Source organism: Mandrillus leucophaeus, unplaced genomic scaffold, assembly GCF_000951045.1.
Source record: "Mandrillus leucophaeus isolate KB7577 unplaced genomic scaffold, Mleu.le_1.0 Scaffold21, whole genome shotgun sequence".
NCBI lineage: Eukaryota > Metazoa > Chordata > Mammalia > Primates > Cercopithecidae > Mandrillus > Mandrillus leucophaeus.
Window position 1 is genome coordinate 2,389,426 of NW_012102143.1, and position 17,285 is coordinate 2,406,710.

Here is a 17,285-nt window from a genome sequence, read left to right on the forward strand (position 1 = left end):
GGGCGGGGCAGGCAGGGTGGAGAACAAGGAAGGCAATTTTCATTCACATCCGGGCATTGCCACTTCCTAGACACTACTGGGTGGGCCAAGAAAGCCAAAGTTCTTGGCTGCTTTTCGTTTTCTAAACTTTAACCTAATCAGCACTGTGGCTTACCCTCCCCACGCCCAACCCTCTGAGTCCGAATTTCAAATTGTTAACCTGAACCCTCCTCCTAACCTCCAAAGCTCAATCAGCGGCAGGATATAAGGCTAAACTACACCACGTAGGCATCCCCTGAAGCCCCGTGGATTCAGTGCTCAACCATAGTCTACACATCTGATTCTAATCCCTAAGCCCAAACTCTAAACCTAGCCCTGATATTTAAAGAGAACACCTGTCCCTCACCAAGGCACTAGCTCACACTGTGCCTTTGTGTGAATTTGAAGAAGGCCGCTGTTGGCAGCACGCAGCCCTACAGGTACATAATGGTTAGAAGAGCATGGGAAACTCCCACTCAGTCCTAAAGTCGGGTAGCTTTGTTCAGTGCACAAATTGGGCGACTGTATATAAAGGGACTTGTGCTGCACATTAAAGCTTTCTCTTAAAGAAATGCACATTTAAGCAACAATGAAATCCTTTTTACCTATTCGATGAATAGAGATGATAAAGATAATGGCTAGAGTTCACCTGGCCATTTTTCTGTAAAAGGCCAGATAGTAAAACTATTTTTGGCTTTGCAGGCTGTATAGTCTTTGACAATTACTCAGCTCTACCATATGCAGACCAAAAACAGCTGTGGACTCCTGAGCATGGCTGGTTTTGCAAACTTTATTTACAAAAACAGGCTGTGGGTTATACTTTGCTTATCGCTAGCCTAGGGTGACAAGAAACCACCTGTGATACTTCACTGACAGAGGTGTAAATCAATAAATGATTTGGGGTGCTTAGTTGGATAGGGACCAAAATTTACACTCAGCAATCCAACTTTTTGTCAACTGTCCAAAGGAAATAATTGCCCAAAAGTAATTGGACAAAGGTGCTGGTTAAAACATTGTATTAAAAGCAAAGTGTGAGAAACAGCCTAAATGTTTTTCTGTAGGGAATTTGTGGAATAATGGAGTATTACACAGCAATTTAAAGGCTTGCAGTCAATCCACTTTTTTGTGGAAAAGCTGCCCTCTTTATATTAAGTGTAACAATACAACGTGGGGCAGTATTTATAGCATGACCTTAGTGATATGGAAGAAATCTGTGTTCATTTATGCATAAACAGGTCTGGAAGGACACAATCTACTAAAAAGTGGTTATTTTTTATTTTAATTTTGCAATGAACCCATACTATTTTTTTTCTTTCAGATAAATTAGATCTTTTTTTTTTTCTTTTTAATTTTACTCTAAGTTCTGGGATACCTATGCTGAACATGCAAGTTTGTTACATAGGTATACATGTGCCATGGTGGTTTTCTACACCCATCAACCCATCATCTAGGTTTTAAGCCCTGCATGCATTAAGTATTTGTCCTAATGCTCTCCCTCCCCTTTCCCCCAACCCTCTTGCAGGCCCCGGTGTGTGATGTTCCCCTCCCTGTGTCCATGTGTTCTCACTGTTCAACTCCCACTTATGAGTGAGAACATGCGTTGTTTGGTTTTCTGTTCCTGTGTCAGTTTGCTGAAGATGATGGTTTCCAGCTTAGACTGGATAAAGAAAATGTGGCACATATACACCATGGAATACTATGCAGCCATATACTATTTTTATAATCAGAAACAGTTTCCATCTTAAAGGTGAAAATCTCATTGCCTCATGCTCACTTAGTACCTGACTGCCACCTTCTACCTGCTCTCATTTCCTTTTTCCTACTCTGGGGTTGACTTAGTAACCCCTAGCCTTGAGCGCAGTATCATCTTGAATGTCTAACTCTACCTCCATCCACACCAGCCCTCTCCAGAACCTTCTCATGGCTCTTTCTGGCCCCTCTTAAGCTTCCTCCTTTAGTTGGGTGTGCTGTCATCAGTTGTACAACTAGCAAACACTCCCCCAACCCTTACAGTGTGCCACACACTGTGTTAACTCTGTGACAGAGGCACTGTCATTATCCACACTTTACAGGCGAGGAAACTGAGGCACAGAGGGGTTACGTAATTCACTCTAGGTCACACAGCTGGGATGTAGTGGAGCCAGGATTTGAACCCAGGCCAGGCCTGGTGTCAGGACCCATGCTCTTCCTGGTAGTGCTTTGCAACCTCTGTGTGCCCACTGTGTGCCCACTTCATGCCCAGTGCTCTATCCCAGCTGCAGGGCACTAAGGAGCTCGTAGGCAGAGACCTTGCCCTCAAGGAGAGTTTACCTGGGTTCAAATGAGACACACGCAAAGCAGTGGCCAAGGGAAGGATGTGGCCAGGGAGAGCATGGCCAGGAAGTCTCCTAAGAAAGTGCCCCTGAGCTTGGGGAATGTGGGAGGAGACAGAATGCGAGGCCCTGATGTGGGGCGAGCCACCTGATGTCTGTTGTCTCCCTGAGCCGCGGCCCTCCAGCCCACCCAGTTTTCCTCCTTCAGAGCCCAGGATGAGTATCAGGGCCATCTACCTGGCTATCCGGGTGGTGAAGAACACCATCTCTGATACCCGGTCCAAGGTAACAGGGCAGAGACCTGGAAAAGGGGGGCACTCAGGGGACCCTGCCAGGGGAGCAAAGGGAAGTCTGGGCTCTGGGAGGCGGAGGCTTTTGATGGAAAACCCGGTTTTCCACTGGGTCTCAACTGGGGCTGCAAGATGGCAAGGCCAGTGAAAGCTGAGGTTCCACTCTCGAGACCTCATTCTCTCCAAGGATCTAGAGTTTTCGAGTGGTGTGTCTCAGGCACCACCTTGGACCCAGCAGAGGCCGAGTAAATCCAGCTGCAGCTAGAGTCACTCAGCTGCCAAGGGTTTTGTGAGATCTTTATCGCATGTGAAAAAAGCAACTAAGGGGTACTCCTCTACCCACCCTCAAAAGGCTGAAGACTGCAGTCCCGGGCTCCACGGCAGCCATATCTACCTTGGAGTGGAGCTTGGTTCTGGCCACAGGCCGGGGAAGGGAGGTCCAGCGTAGTGAGGGTCTGCACAGCGGTTTTGAGGAATATCAGAGAGGGGATGGAGGAGAATTGGGGCTAGAGATTTAGGCAGAGCTGTCTTCAGTACCTGGAGGCTGTGGAGGGAAGAGAGAAAAGGCTCGTTCTGCATCTCCCGCATGTAGTGATTCTCACCAATGGAGCAAGCCCCGGGGAGCCCAGGGTAACAGATGGGCTCCCCACGGCAAGGGCTGCTAGAATGGAGCAGCCTAGGTTGGAAGGGAGGGAGGGAGATTTGTGTCTTTCCAAGGCTCAATGAGGCTCCCAGGTGGGCGTGCTGCAGAGTGGGACCCCTGGATGAGGCAGGGGGAGGTGAGCAGAGTGGGCAGTAATCAGGTAGCCCGTGAGGCCCCTTCTAGCCCAGAGAACCCCCAATTCCTAGCTGTCTATGTCACAGGATTGGGTGCCCTGGAGCCCACCCCAACCCCCAGCATGTCCATGGTCCTGTCCCCTCAGGTGAGGATGGCTATTCTCCGCATCATTGGGCAGTTGGCGCTCTCTGGCTACCAGGAGAGAATCAAAGGCTGGGGCCTGAAGTACGTGTCTGTGCAGCTGACCTTATCCACCTACAAACTGGTGAGTGGCCGTGATACACAGATCACAGAGCAGCTGGACTTGGAAATGGTTTCCACCGTGCTGAGAGGAGAATGCCACTCGGCATACCTGTGTTGGAACCTGCGTATCCGTTCACGACATGAGTTCATAGACACACAGCGAACCTGCAGGTGACAATGTGTGGGGTCCTAGATATATGCACAGCTCTGAGCATTCTGTAGACTCAGTATCTGGGCGTGGAGCCCCTGGGGAGTGAGGAGACCATACCCGAGAACACGGCAAGCCCCTGCCAGGCCACAAATGGGAATCCCTTGGTTCTTTCTTCCAGACAAATCGCCGGGATAACTTTTATCTGAGGGACCTGGAGGAGAGGATGGTCCACAAAGTCACCATGGACACTGTGAAGATCATCACCTCTTCTGTCAGTGGGATGACCAACGTGAGTGGGCCCTGCCCCACCCGCACAGTGGGTCTCCATGCCAGGCTAGGGGTGAACCCACATGCCCAGAATTCCACATCTTTGCTTCTTCCGTTCCTGCTGTCTGGAGTGTCGAGGGGCTTTCCTCTTCCAGTTGCCTGGAATTACTCAAAACCCAGTTCCAAAGCCAGATCCTTGATGAAAACTTACTTTTCATCTCTGTACCCCTAGGGGCTGGGCAGTGCATGACATCAGCATGACTGGCAGTATCAATCTGTATCATTTAAGCGAGTACCTTAAATGTGTCCATTACTTTAAGGCCTGTGTGTGTGTGTGTAGACCAATAATTTTCATGGTTTAATTTTGTAAACATTCATCGAGTTCTTACTGTGTGAAAGACAGGAGAGAGGAGTGTGCAGTAGGAGGACTCAGTATATGACTGGAAGAAGTTCACAGACTATGGGAGAAACAAATGTGTCAACTTTTAATTGCAACAAAATGTGGCATAGCAATAAGATGGGAAAAATGTACCATGAGACCATCAAGGAGGGAATGATTATTCACTAAGTGAGGCTGCAGGCTAGATGATCCCTGTCCAGCGACAGCTTTTTTTAATTGCAGAAATAATCATCATCATCATCATAGCTACAGTCCATGTGGCATCCACATATAGCAGGTATACTGTATTAGGTGTGCAACATGTACAATCTTGTTTAATTATCCCAGCAACTACTCGCATAGAGGGTAGTTGTTATCCTGATTTTGCAGATAAAGAAACTGAGACCCAGAGGGATTCATTAATTTGCTCAAGGCCTCACAGCTAGTAAACAATAGAGCCAGGATTGAAATTCCCTTTGTAATTCACTATGCTGTCTTTATGGGGAAGCCCAGGAGCTGGGAGATTCTAGTCCTGCTGGTTGGAACAGGTTAAGCCATTTACGGGGAAGCCCAGGAGCTGGGAGATTCTAGTCCTGCTGGCTGGAACAGGTTAAGCCATTTACAGGGAAGCCCAGAAACGGAAAGATGCGAGTCCTGCTGGCTGGAACAGGTTAAGCCATTTACAGGGAAGCCCAGGAGCTGGGAGATTCTAGTCCTGCTGGCTGGAACAGGTTAAGCCATTGTATCTGATAGTTGGTAGCATAAGAGCCTCACCTTCAACTCCCAGGGGTGGGGGTGGGGGTGGGGTGAAGAGGGATTACAATTAGTTGGGGGTGTTGAATGGTCACTCAGGGAGAGAGGAGATGGTGGGGTGAAGTCGGAGACACAGCTCCAAGAATCCATATCAGTCAGGGTTCTTCCGAGAAACAGAACCAGTAGAAGACATATATAGTCTGATTTATTTTAAGGAAGTGACTCATGCAGTTGTGGGGGTGGCAAGTCTGACACCTGCGTGGCAGGCCAGCAAGCTGGTGACTCAAGCAGGGGTGGATGCTGCAGCCTTGTGGCTGAATATCTTCTTCCTCAGAGAAATCTCAGCATTTCACTCTTAAGGTGTTTCACCCATCTATGTTATTGAGGATAATCTCTTTTGTGGATTATGCACTTTTGTCACACCTACAAGCTACCTTCATAGCAACACCTAGATTCGTGTTTGACTGAATGACTAGGTACTCTTGCCTAGCCAAGTTGGCACACAAAACTGACCATCATACGAGGCACGCACAACTGGATCATCTGCCCAGGGTGCCCCTCTAGAGTGCTTGGGATCAGAGGGAGGACCCTGTATGAGGAGGGTGTGATGGATGTCGGTTTGTATGAGGCTGGCAGCAATAGAAGTTGGGCAGCAGGGATGCTGGCCCCAGCAGGGACTAGCAGACTGTCTTGCCACATCAGGGTGGGTGACATTTAAATGCCCCTGACAAAGACTGGGGTTGGCGGTGGAGCCAGTTCAGGGCTGAGACTGTCAGGGGACATCTCTGGGGAAGCGGGGATGGGGCTGGAACCGTGGCAGAGCCTGACCGTTCTCCTTAGAGGCCCAGGGCTTGGGCTGATTCTGAGCCCCTTTCTCTCCCACCCCCATCCCAGGAGTTTTGGGTGAGGCTCCTGTGCTACATCATGGAGACAGATTACATGGAAGCTTTGACTCCTATCTGTATCAGCCTCACAAACCTGGCAGAACACCAGCTCCATGGCCAGGACGTGGATGTCAGCATGGCTGGCAAGAGCAGGCAAGGTGGGCAAAGTTCCTGTGCCAGCTGGTTGGATTGGGCAGGTGGGCTGGCTCCTTGTCTGGGAATGCCCACCTCTCTCCACATTCCTCCCACCCTTATTCCCCCTTCTCCTGGAAACATCCAAGTCCAAATTAATACTATTAATGCCTACCTGGATATTAATGCCTGCCTGATCCTATCTAGGACATGTTAGAATTGTGTAAACTTCCTTCTGGATAGCTCACTCCTCATGTCCTGTCCCCTCAGCCTACACCCCTGGTCCAGATCCCATCCTTGGGAGCTCCTGGCCCAGCCTTTCTCATTCATGACCTTACTGGGCCTCTGCTCTGTCTGGCTTCTCTGAGCCAGCTAGAGTAACTATAGGCACCCCATCCTCTGTAGACTGCCCTCACTGTGGTCCACTCAGAGTGGGGACTGTTAACACCAGGCTCTCAAAGCAACTATGCCCACCTACCATGCTTGCTCCTGTCCCCTTTCCTCCCACCTCTGGCCCCAAGGGCGTGACTGGTGACGGAGGTGACTGATGGGGTCCTTTAGGATCCAGGACTAGTGAAGGGCAGAGCATGCTTTCTTACTTTGATCTAAACAAGCCAGTCAGGCGATCCTCTGAGGTCTTCCTCATGCCCCTCTTACTCTTGACTCTGGTTGAGTCCTCTCTAGGGTCCCTGCTCTTGCACCTTCTCAGCAGGCCTAGCCTTGCCTTTGTCCTTTTGTTTGTGTGCTGTTGGTTTGCTTTTCATGGGCTCATTGGCTCCCAAAGCCTGTAGAGAGTGTCAGGAGTGGGTAGAAGGGCAGTGTCTAATTACTCTTGGCTCAGCAGAGGACAGGTTCATGATAGGAGACAAAACATTGTCATGGTAAGCCCTGGTGTCCACTACAAAATGTGCATGACCTGAAAAGAGCATCTTCTAAACCTCAACCCGTTAGCACAATTCTCCCCTCTTCCCAGCATAAGTGAAATGTAGTGATATTCTCAGGAAATTCCCTGTGCCAACCCATTCTCCATTCTCGGGGTTTGGGGAACAAGATCATGTTGGGGAGGCACCTTCTAGGGTAAAGTTCCTAGATGGGGACACAGGAGCATGTCCTGATACAAGCGAGGAAGGCTCAGCTGGGGTTGCATTTCCTTCAATCAGTGGACCTGCCTGCACCTCAGAAGCTGCTGGCCCGTCTCCTGGTGAGTGGCTGACCTGCATCATGCCCTGGCCTGGCAAGGCCATGCCTTGTGGCTTAAGCTCCTAATTCCCAGAGCCCCAGGGGTAGGAGGAAGCCGGGGTGCAATGAGGGAGTTTGATATTTGGCAGGACAGATCATTCCATGTCCCTGTCATTCCTCTCAAGTTTGGTAGAGGCAGTGCACTTGTGATAACTGGGGAGCTGGCCTGGACCTGCTTTTAGATTCCTCTGCCCAAAGCATCCCCACAACACCTCCAATACCTGCCTACCCCTGGAGGTTGGCTCAGTCCAGGACCCATGAGTTCTCCTCTGTATGTTAACTGTGGACCCTCATCCATATTACACTGAAGCCTGGGGTGGGGAGGGAGCCCAGGTCTGGCCCCCATCCCCCCTCCCCCCTCCCCCCTCCTTCCTGCAGTGTCCTCTGCAGATGCACTCTTTGTTTGAAATCCCTATTTGAAAACCACCCATCCCGTCCAGCTCCTCCCTTTAAAAATGAGGACAACGAGCTCCAAGACAGGGAGCGAGGTGCTCAGGTGCTACTTCACTGGAGTCTTGGTGCCCTCCAGGTGCTGATGTCATCACCTTACAAGGGGGAGGGTCGTGGGATAGCCATGCTCAACCTCTTGAGGACCCTGAGCCAGAGCATCGCACCCTCCATGGCCAACATGTGGGAGCTGGAGATTCCGCTACTGGTCCGGTACCTGGAAGGTGAGGTGCCTGGGGAGCCCATCCCAAGCCAACCCTCCAATCCGTGTACATGCTGGGGTTCTAACCACATGAGTTGAATAACAAGAGCTGAGGCTCACAGTCGACCCACACAGCACACGTTTGTCCTGAGAACTAGTTGAGCAGCTTGGGAAGGTGAGGAGGGCAATGCAATGTGTGATGGGTTCACCCATGGAGGGCCTCAAATGCCACGCCAAGGAGGCATAGAGGGCCTCGAATACCAGGCTTAGGGGAGCAGTGGAAGAAAGTGGCATGTGTGACCATGCATGTGTTCCTGCAGAACATACTGAGTTCACTTGGGATCAGAAAGCCTGGGAAGACAAGCTGATTCAGGTAAAAGGGTAACAAGTTTGCTGAGGCCTGGGAGGAGGAGAAAGATGGGAGTAGATGGAAAGGCATTTGGTGGGCTGGGCACGTGAGGAGTTTAGAAGCCCCTAAAGGACATGTTCTCCTTCTGTCAGAGAAGACGGGAGTTACAAAGTCTATAGCTGTGTCTATCCCCAGGGGAGAACTGAGAGAACCTTCCATCCCAAGAGCCAGGTGCCCAGGAGGGGAGCAGGGAATGACACCCCTTCTGTTAGCCCCCAGAGCCACAGCCATTCCTCAGACCCACAGAACATTATTAGCACTGGATCAGGGATCTATGGACTTCGTGATCTGGAGATGTAGGCAAGGGAAGTGAGAGAGGGCGAGTCACTACTCAAGGTCACGTAGCATTCCCAGAGCCCAGGCAAGAACGGGGATGAAGGCCTTTGTCCCTTCCCACCAATGTCTTGTTCCTCCCCAGTTTCTGCGAAACTCCCTCAAGAAGACCCGGGGGTCTAGCTGGAGCCTGCGCTTGAGCAAAGAGCTGAACAACCAGATTGCGAGTTTTGACAGCCCCTCTCTGGAGAAGGTTTGTCTTCACAGGGACAGGAGAATTTGGACAGGGAGGAGACTCCAGGGATCATGGAGTGGAGAGGATCACACTGGGTGTGTGAGATCAGCTGGACCTGTGGCTGTTCACAGGGTCCTGGGAGGAGAGGAGGGTGGTCTAGATTGGTGGTTTTAGTTTTGTTTTGGTTTGTTTTTTTGTTTTGTTGATCCTCCAGATTCTGATTAGCAATCACATGTGTATGTTTCTTTGTAAACACAAAACTATACCACATTGCTACAAAACTCTAAAACATTGTTGAAAGAAATCAGTGAGGGTCTCAATAAGTAGAAAGCACCCCATGTTCATGGATTGAAAGATGCTATAGTTCAAATGGCGATACTCTCCAAATTTATCTTCAGTTTTAGCATGACCCCTATCACAATCCAAGCTAGTTCTTCTTCTTCTTTTTTTTTTTTCCCAGAGACTGACAAATTGATCCTAAAATTTGTATGGAAATACCAGGGGCTCTGAATAGCCAACATAATTATAATGAAAAGAAGAATAAAGTTGGAGGACTCAAACTTCTCAATTTCAACTTCTTACACAAGTGCAGTAAAACTCTACACAATTGCAGTAAACAAGATAGTGAGATACTGGCATAAGGATAGACATACAGATTGATAGAATTGAGAGTCCAGAAATAAACTCTCACATTTATGGTTAATTTATTTTCAAGAAGGGTGCCAAGACAATTCAATGGGGAAAGAATAGTTTTTTTCAACAAATAGTGCTAGGATAACTAGAAATCCACATGTAAAAGAATGAAATTGGATACCTTCCTCACACCATACATAAAGCTAAATCAAAATGAATCACAGACCTAAATAAAAGAACTAAAATTATAAAATTATAGAAAAACACAGGATAAATCTTGTGACCTTGGGTTAGGCAAAACCTTCTTAGAGATGACACCAAAAAGCACAAGTGACACAAAGAAATAAAGTGGATATCATGAAAATTAAAACCTTGTGCTAAAAATAATACAATAAAGTGAAAAAAGCACATTAAGGAAGAATATATTCTTCCGCAACAGATCAAAGACTTAAGTGTATAAAATAAAATAGAACCATGGAACAACTAGAATATATTGATGGATATTTTTATAATCTTAACGTGGAATAGCCTTTATATGCTTGCAAAGAAACCAAGAAAGACAAGAGAAAAGAGGTAAACTTTACAGATATTAACATTTTTTTGTGTGCTTCTACTACTTCCTGTTTGTTTTCTCATCTCCAAAAACAAAAATATTTACTTTATGGAGTCATGGTGAGGATTTAATGAAATATGGATGGTTGTTCTTATTATGTCTCCAAATATAAAACAAAATTCTTACAAATAGAAAAAACCCACTAAAAGATGGGAAAAAGAATATAACCAGAAATTGAAGGAATTATAATGAATCATGAGAATATGAAAAGATAATTGGCACAACTGATAATCAAAGAAACACATCACAGTGAGAATGTTCCAGTTCTCACTGATCATGACCTATGTTGGGGAGTAGGTGGAGAAGTTGGTGCGCTTAGATTTGTTGGCAGGAGTGTAAATTGGTTCAACTTACACAGGAGTTGAACAAATTTACACTTCCCCCTTTAACACATATAACATGCCTGCCCTTGTATAGCCTGACCTCCCAGAATAACCTGAACATTTATTTTATTTATTTATTTTTTAATTTTTTATTTCCATAGGTTTTTGGGGAACAGGTGGTCTTTGGTTACATGAATAAGTGGGGATTTGCAAGATTTTGGTTCATGCATCACCCAAGCAGTATACGCTGCACCCAATTTGTAGTCTTTTATCCCCCACCCCCTTCTTACCCTTTCCCCCTGAATCCCCAAAGTCCAATGTATCATTCTTATGCCTTTGCATCCTCATAGATTATCTCCCACTTATGAGTGAGAATGTATGAGATTTGGTTTTCCATTCTTCAGTTACTTAGAATAATAGTCTCCAATCTCATCCAGGTTACTGCAAATGCCAGTAATTCATTCTTTTTTATGGCTGAGTAGTATTCATATATATAAATATATAAACATATATGAATATATATATATCACAGTTTCTTTATCCCTTTGTTGATTGATGGGCATTTGGGCTGGTTCCACATTTTTGCAATTGTGAACTGTGCCGCTATAAACGTGTGTGCAAGTATCTTCTGCACATTTTTTAAAAATTGAAGAATATGAAGCCAATTGTCTACAACAGCACCCCCCGAAGGCTGGCTGTAGGGAGGCCTGAGCTCCTTCCTCCCTTCTGCCTCTCCAGGGCTTTCTGTACCGGGCCTTGGGCTTCACCTTGGCCACAGGCCTGGAGGCCAGCAAGGTGGAGGTCCTGCTGTTGGAGTTGCTGTACAAGACGGACTACAGCAATGACTTTGACAGGGAGGTGAGGGTGCCTGCAGCCCCCTCCTGTCCACCAGATGCCTCTGGACCCTTGGGGACACGCATGTTCATGTGGCTGCATGTGTTTTGTGGGTGTGTGCGTGTGTGTACATGCATGTGTGCCTTGCATGTGTGTGTGTGGGATCCTCCTCTGCCCACTGGCCCCTGCCCTCACCCTGGCTGGCTGGGTCTCCCTGCAGGGTGTGATTCTGTGCTTTGGCCTGTGCGCCCGGGGCCAGGTAAAAACGGTGCTGAATGTGCTTCATGACTTCGAGGACAGGATCCAGGAGTCAGAGCAGTCCTGGCAGATCAGTGCTTGGCGGGTAAGGAACCTTTCCTCCACAACTGGGTCTTGGGATCTCATCGCACAGTGCTCTGGGCACTGACCAAGGTCCTTTCTAGATCTCAGTAGGAAACTTACCTCCCACAGGGTCTCCTGTCACCACAATGGCTGAGACATTTAGTCTGAGACCTCCTGGACAGAGCTTTTGCTATTGAATCATCTTAAAAATGCAGGGTGGGCCTTTCTAGGACCCAGATACTGTCACGGAGTCCCGGCCCCTTGCTACTCATGGTGGGGTTCTCAGACTGGCAGTGGGGGCTCCCTGGGTGCTGATTGGAAATACAGAGTCCCATGCCCCACCCAGACCCACAGGATCTGAAGAAGCTGTTCAGGTAGTGCTCCATGGGTGCCTGGCACTGGGAGCTCTGCCTCAGTGAATGGACGGTGCTGGGATGGAGGGGCTCTAACCCACCGTTGCAGGGTGAGAACACTGAAGCTTGTCCATAGGCACGAGGCTGGTTCACTGGTGAAGCCAGGATTTGGACCCAGACAGCCCATGGCTCCATCCTCTGGAGGCCGCCCCTCCCTGCCACAGGAGATGGTCCCACCAGCTGGCTGAGCTCCTAGTGGGAAACCATCTGAAACCATCACCCATGCCTCAGGCTTTGCCCTTGACTGGGAACCCTTGCCCTGGGGTCTCGTTGTTTGGATGTGGAGAATCGAGAGTGTCCCAGGGAGTGTCCCAGGCTTCTTTCCAGGTTTTCTGCAAAGAGGACCTGACACCTGGATTTCTACTCAGTCTGGCAGGGCACCGGGGCCTCTGCTCCCCATCCACAGTGGGTTTGGTGGCCTCTAACATCTCCTCCCACTCAGAGATTGTTCTGAGGATGTGAGCACCGCGAGGGCAAGGTGGAGGCTGTCGGTTCCTGCTGGATCTCCAGCCTCATGTGTGCCTGGCCCGTAGCCGGTGCCTGGTAGGGAAGGTATGAGGTGTGCAAGCAGCCTCTGTTTAGGCTGGTCTGGGCGTCTATGGCCCTGGTCTGTCTTGCTCACTACTGCATGCACAGTGCCCGGTGTCTAGTAAATGCTCAATAAAGATGCATCGAGTGAATGAATGTCATGCATGAAAAGACAATGAACATTTCACACACCCAGAAAACAGGTGAAGCACCGCCAGCTGACTTGACGCATCCTTTGGTCGTGTGGCCAGAGACCATCACCTGCATCTGGAGCAGCCCCTGCCGCCCCCAGTGGTTCTTTTTCTCTTTGGCCTTGTAGAAGGACCACCCCTGGAGGCGGGAGACAGTGAAAAGTGCCCTCATGGTGATGTATAGCTGCGTGGCCTCCTACTGCCACCCCCAGTTGCTCCTCAACCTCGTGGACAGCCCCATCACCGCTAAGATCATTCACCATTACGTCAGCAGCTGCCAGGTAGCCCCATCTGCCTGGGGGGATGTCGTCTGGACCAGGCTGGTGGGGAGTAGTCTTCTGCCACTCTCTGGGCACTTACATCCCTACCCAGGGAGCATCCAGGCATCCTACCTGATGCCCAGCACGTGGGAAGTCCATTGCCCAAATGTACTGTTCTCTGTGCTTTGGTGGCATGCATGGGGGTGGGGGGTGAGGATAGCCCCTCTTCCAGAGTGCTGGTGGGGTCCCCAGAAGCCACAAGATGAGCCCCACCTCATCCCAGCCTTTCCCACTCCCTCTGCCCTTGCCTCTGGCCCTCCCTGACACTGACCCAGACTCTTTCATAAGGAACAAGAGGTGGGGTTGCCTTCAAAGACATGCAAAGGGACTGGCTATTTTCTTGGAATGGCAAGGAGGGGAAAACACAGAGAATAAAGCAAAAATTGTTTTTATTTTTTAAAACTGTGGCAAAATACACATAACAAAGTTTACCATCATAACCATTTTAAGAATGCATATAGTTCAATGGCATGAGGTACATTCACGTTGCTGTGCAACTGTCACCACCATCTGTCTCCAGAATTCTTCATTTTGCAAAACCAAAATCCTATATCCATTCAACACCAACTCTCCATTCCCTTCTCCCCCCAGCCCTGGCAACCACCTTTACTCTTTCTGTCTGTGTGGCTTTGACTAGTCCAGGTACCTCATCTAAATGCAATCATATGATAGTTGTCCTTGTATGTCTGGCTTATTTTGTTTATCATAATGTTCTCAAGGTTCATCCATGTAAAAGCAAGCATTTTCTCAATAACCTCTCCTGCCTCTATGGTGACACATAGGGCTCAGGGCCCCTGGTCACTGAAGGTGGCCCCTTAGCTGCTTTGCTGCCCTCAGGAGGCTTGGGAAGGTGGCATCTTCCGTGGTGTATTAGTTCGTTTTAATGATGCTGCTAAAGGCATACCTGAAACTGGGAACAAAAAGAGGTTTACTTGGACTTAGAGTTCCACATGACTAGGGTGGCCTCAGAATCACGGTGGGAGACAAAAGGCACTTCTTACATGGCAGCAGCAAGAGAAAAATGAGGAAGAAGCCAAAGTGGAAACCCCTGAAAAACCCATCAGATCTTGTGAGACTGACTTACTATCATGAGAAGAGCATGGGAGAGACCGGCCCCCATGATTCAATTACCTCCCCTTGGGTCCCTCCCACAATACATGGGAATTCTGGGAGATACAATTCAAGTTGAGATTTGAATGGGGACACAGCCAAAGTATATCACGTGTGGACACAGGTGCTGCACCTCACCTCGGATCCCCGCCATGTGCCTGTGGCCCTGCCATGTGGCAGGTGCTCCATTCATGTGGTCAAAGGACACAGTGAGGCCGCCCATCTCTCAGAGCATTCAACGTTGAACCCTTTCTTCTGAGCAGAGGGAGTCCAGGAGCAGGGGCTGCATCTTGGATTCTTCTGGGGCTGCTCACAAACGTTCTCTCCCTCCTTTCCCCCTTCTGGGCTCAGGACATCTGTCTCAAAATGGCCTTCATGAAGAGTGTTGTGCAGGTTACCAAGGCCATCAACAACATCAAGGACCTGGAGGACTTTCACTTTGCCCAGAAGACGACTCTTACCAGCATCATAGTGGTAAGCTGGATGAGGCACCTCCTTGGTCCTGGTCCTGGTTTTGGGGTCCTCTAACTCCCTGTGGTGAGAGGTTTTCAAAGTTCCCGAGGGCATCTGCAGAGCTCTCTGAAGCCCTTCCCTGTCTTGGCTCTGCTTTGACCTAACTGGAGGAGTTCTGAGAATGATTTTTGTATCTGATAAAGGGTTTCACAGCCAGTCAACTGTTTGGAAACAGGGTGGCAGATTCTGGCTGTCTTGGGTCCTGCGGTGCCCAGGGCAGCTGGTTCAGGCCTGATAGACAGAGATTCCCTGGGCCGGCTTAGCTGTAGCTTCCCCGTGTCTCCGTGGGAGGGCCTTAGGGGCAGGGATCTGCTGGAAGCAGGACTTAGAGTGAAGCCCTGAAGGATGCACAGGAGGATGTAAGACAAAGAATATGTCTACTGTCCAAAGGCTGATGGAGCCTGTGGGGCTGCCAATGTCCTTCGTCCCCAGGCCTCCCCACTCATGTCATTGCCAATGCCTTGGCCCCTCAAAGCTGCTTGGGTTGTGCTGGAAGTGGCCCTTGAGGGACATAAGATTGGGTGGAAAAGAAGGCAATGAGGAGGAAATGGGATTTATTTGGCTCTCACTGGCCAGGAGCTTTGGACCTGTACTTTCACACTAGCCTGGAGCAGCCCTGTAAAATGGGTCTCCAGGTCCTGTTTTACAGAGAAGGGAACTTGGACTCAGGCAGAGGAAGTGCTGGCCCAGGGGCACACAGCAAGTAGATGAGCAACCCGAGCTGGGAGCCCAGGACCACTTTGGGCCTTACTCCCTCTCTGCTGCCTCCCCTAAGATGCCAAAAGCCAAATGGCCCTAAAAAGAATGAAAGAGATGTGGGGTGTTAGATGCTTTGGGAAGTGCCAGGTCTTTCTCATGCTGACACTGGCGAGTGCTGCCGCCATCATGGTCACCAAAAGCTACCACCTCCTGCTTGTGTTGGGCAGGCGGTCATTGAGGCAGAACCGACTGACAACCTGGTTTCTCCAGTGCGAGCCTTGGCGATGGAGGCCCTCTCACACCTGAGGTGAGCTGGGCCCCCACCCGCACCCCATCCCAAGGGGTGGGGAAAAGTTCAAGACCATTCCTTGGTGCTCCTTCAGGGGTTGTGCCTCCTCTTTCCTCTCCTGCCTCTGTAGCAGGGGTCTCAGTTGGTGGCTCCCCAGGGCAATGGGCCAGCCTAGAAGATAGGGGTCAGCCTCGGCCACTCCTTTCTATAATTCTCAGCAGGATTTCAAGTTGGATTTATGGCACGTGGGTGGGCTGCTCTTCCATTGATTGGGGATATTTTGAGCAAAATAACAGTGATAACACTGAAGAGCATTGCAGGCATCCTTCAAGATGAGTCAGGCTTAGTCAATGAGTTGAAGGGCTCAGTCAACTATTTGTTGATACCATTGGTACAAAATGATCTAAAGTCCAAGACTTGCCTTCCTGGAGATGCCAATCCACTGGTGGGGAGGGGGAAAGGGGAAGAAGTTATGGATTTATCAAATTAGTATCTAAAGAGGTTGGCTCATCTCTAAGAATACCTCCTCTATAGGGGAAGATTCATTACTTAGGCTCACAGCAGAACTATCTGATGCTTTAAGCTGCATCAAACAGGCAGATTTTAAAATAAATGTCATGAACATCAACTAAGCACAATTATGTGCTGAGTACTGAAGGGACACAGATAACATAAGACCTAGTCCAGCCTTTTAAGGACTTAAGAGATAAGACAGACACATACAAACAGACTTATAGGTCAACGCTGACTAATAGGACTGCGTTTGCAGATAAACCCCCACACACACCAACAAAAAAAAAATCTGAGAACAAAAAAAAGGGGCTACTAACAAAATGCAACTCAGTTTATACAAAAGGAGCTATCAAAAGACTTGGTGCAGAGTTGACATTTGGCTTTTGACCTGGGCTTAGGCAGAATGACTGGACTTGGGGCTTCCTAGGAGAGTGCAATACAAGACACTTTGGGGGAACAGGAGTTTAAAGTAGGATGGTGGCTCTCAACTCTGGGGGCACAATAGAACTCATGGGGAACTTTTAACAGTATGGATATCCAGGTCCCACTCCAGATCCGGGGGCTTGGACAGGGTCCCTGGGGGTCCTTAAAAAATCCTCGAGGTGTCTTTAATATGCATCAAGCTTGAGAATTATTGATGAAGGGGCTAGAAGGAGAATGGCTAGCATGCACCAATCGCTAGCAACTACCTCTGGAGGGTTTATAAAACACAGATGGCTGCAGTCCACCCCCAGAATTTTTGATTCAGCAGGTCTTGGATGGGGCCATAGAATTTGTGTTTCTCATAAACTCCAAGATGAAGCTGCTGCTGCCACGGTGGTGGTGGTCCAAGCATTACATGTGAAAGCCCCTGGACAAGCACCAGTCTGGGAGGTCAGATTCCATGGTTGTAGTTGGCAAGGAGCAATTGAATGTTTCTGAGCAGATTAATAGGTTCAGAGTAGGCAACAGCAGATAGGAGAGATGGCCTTGA

At 49.0% G+C, this 17,285-nt stretch overlaps 1 protein-coding gene across 2 annotated transcripts in view; it reads left to right on the plus strand.

The window, feature by feature from the left end:
• MROH2A (maestro heat-like repeat family member 2A) overlaps positions 1 to 17,285 on the plus strand; it is a 62,480-nt gene that overhangs the window by 24,976 nt on the left and 20,219 nt on the right. For both annotated transcript variants that reach the window (XM_011980273.1, XM_011980272.1), the window contains exons 12-24: positions 2,539 to 2,615; positions 3,544 to 3,663; positions 3,971 to 4,081; positions 6,086 to 6,233; positions 7,368 to 7,408; positions 7,976 to 8,117; positions 8,416 to 8,468; positions 8,923 to 9,030; positions 11,320 to 11,439; positions 11,636 to 11,758; positions 12,997 to 13,149; positions 14,650 to 14,772; positions 15,738 to 15,817. In XM_011980273.1, the coding sequence (XP_011835663.1) occupies positions 2,539 to 2,615; positions 3,544 to 3,663; positions 3,971 to 4,081; positions 6,086 to 6,233; positions 7,368 to 7,408; positions 7,976 to 8,117; positions 8,416 to 8,468; positions 8,923 to 9,030; positions 11,320 to 11,439; positions 11,636 to 11,758; positions 12,997 to 13,149; positions 14,650 to 14,772; positions 15,738 to 15,817 (1,399 nt within the window). The remainder of the gene's footprint in view (positions 1 to 2,538; positions 2,616 to 3,543; positions 3,664 to 3,970; positions 4,082 to 6,085; positions 6,234 to 7,367; positions 7,409 to 7,975; positions 8,118 to 8,415; positions 8,469 to 8,922; positions 9,031 to 11,319; positions 11,440 to 11,635; positions 11,759 to 12,996; positions 13,150 to 14,649; positions 14,773 to 15,737; positions 15,818 to 17,285) is intronic.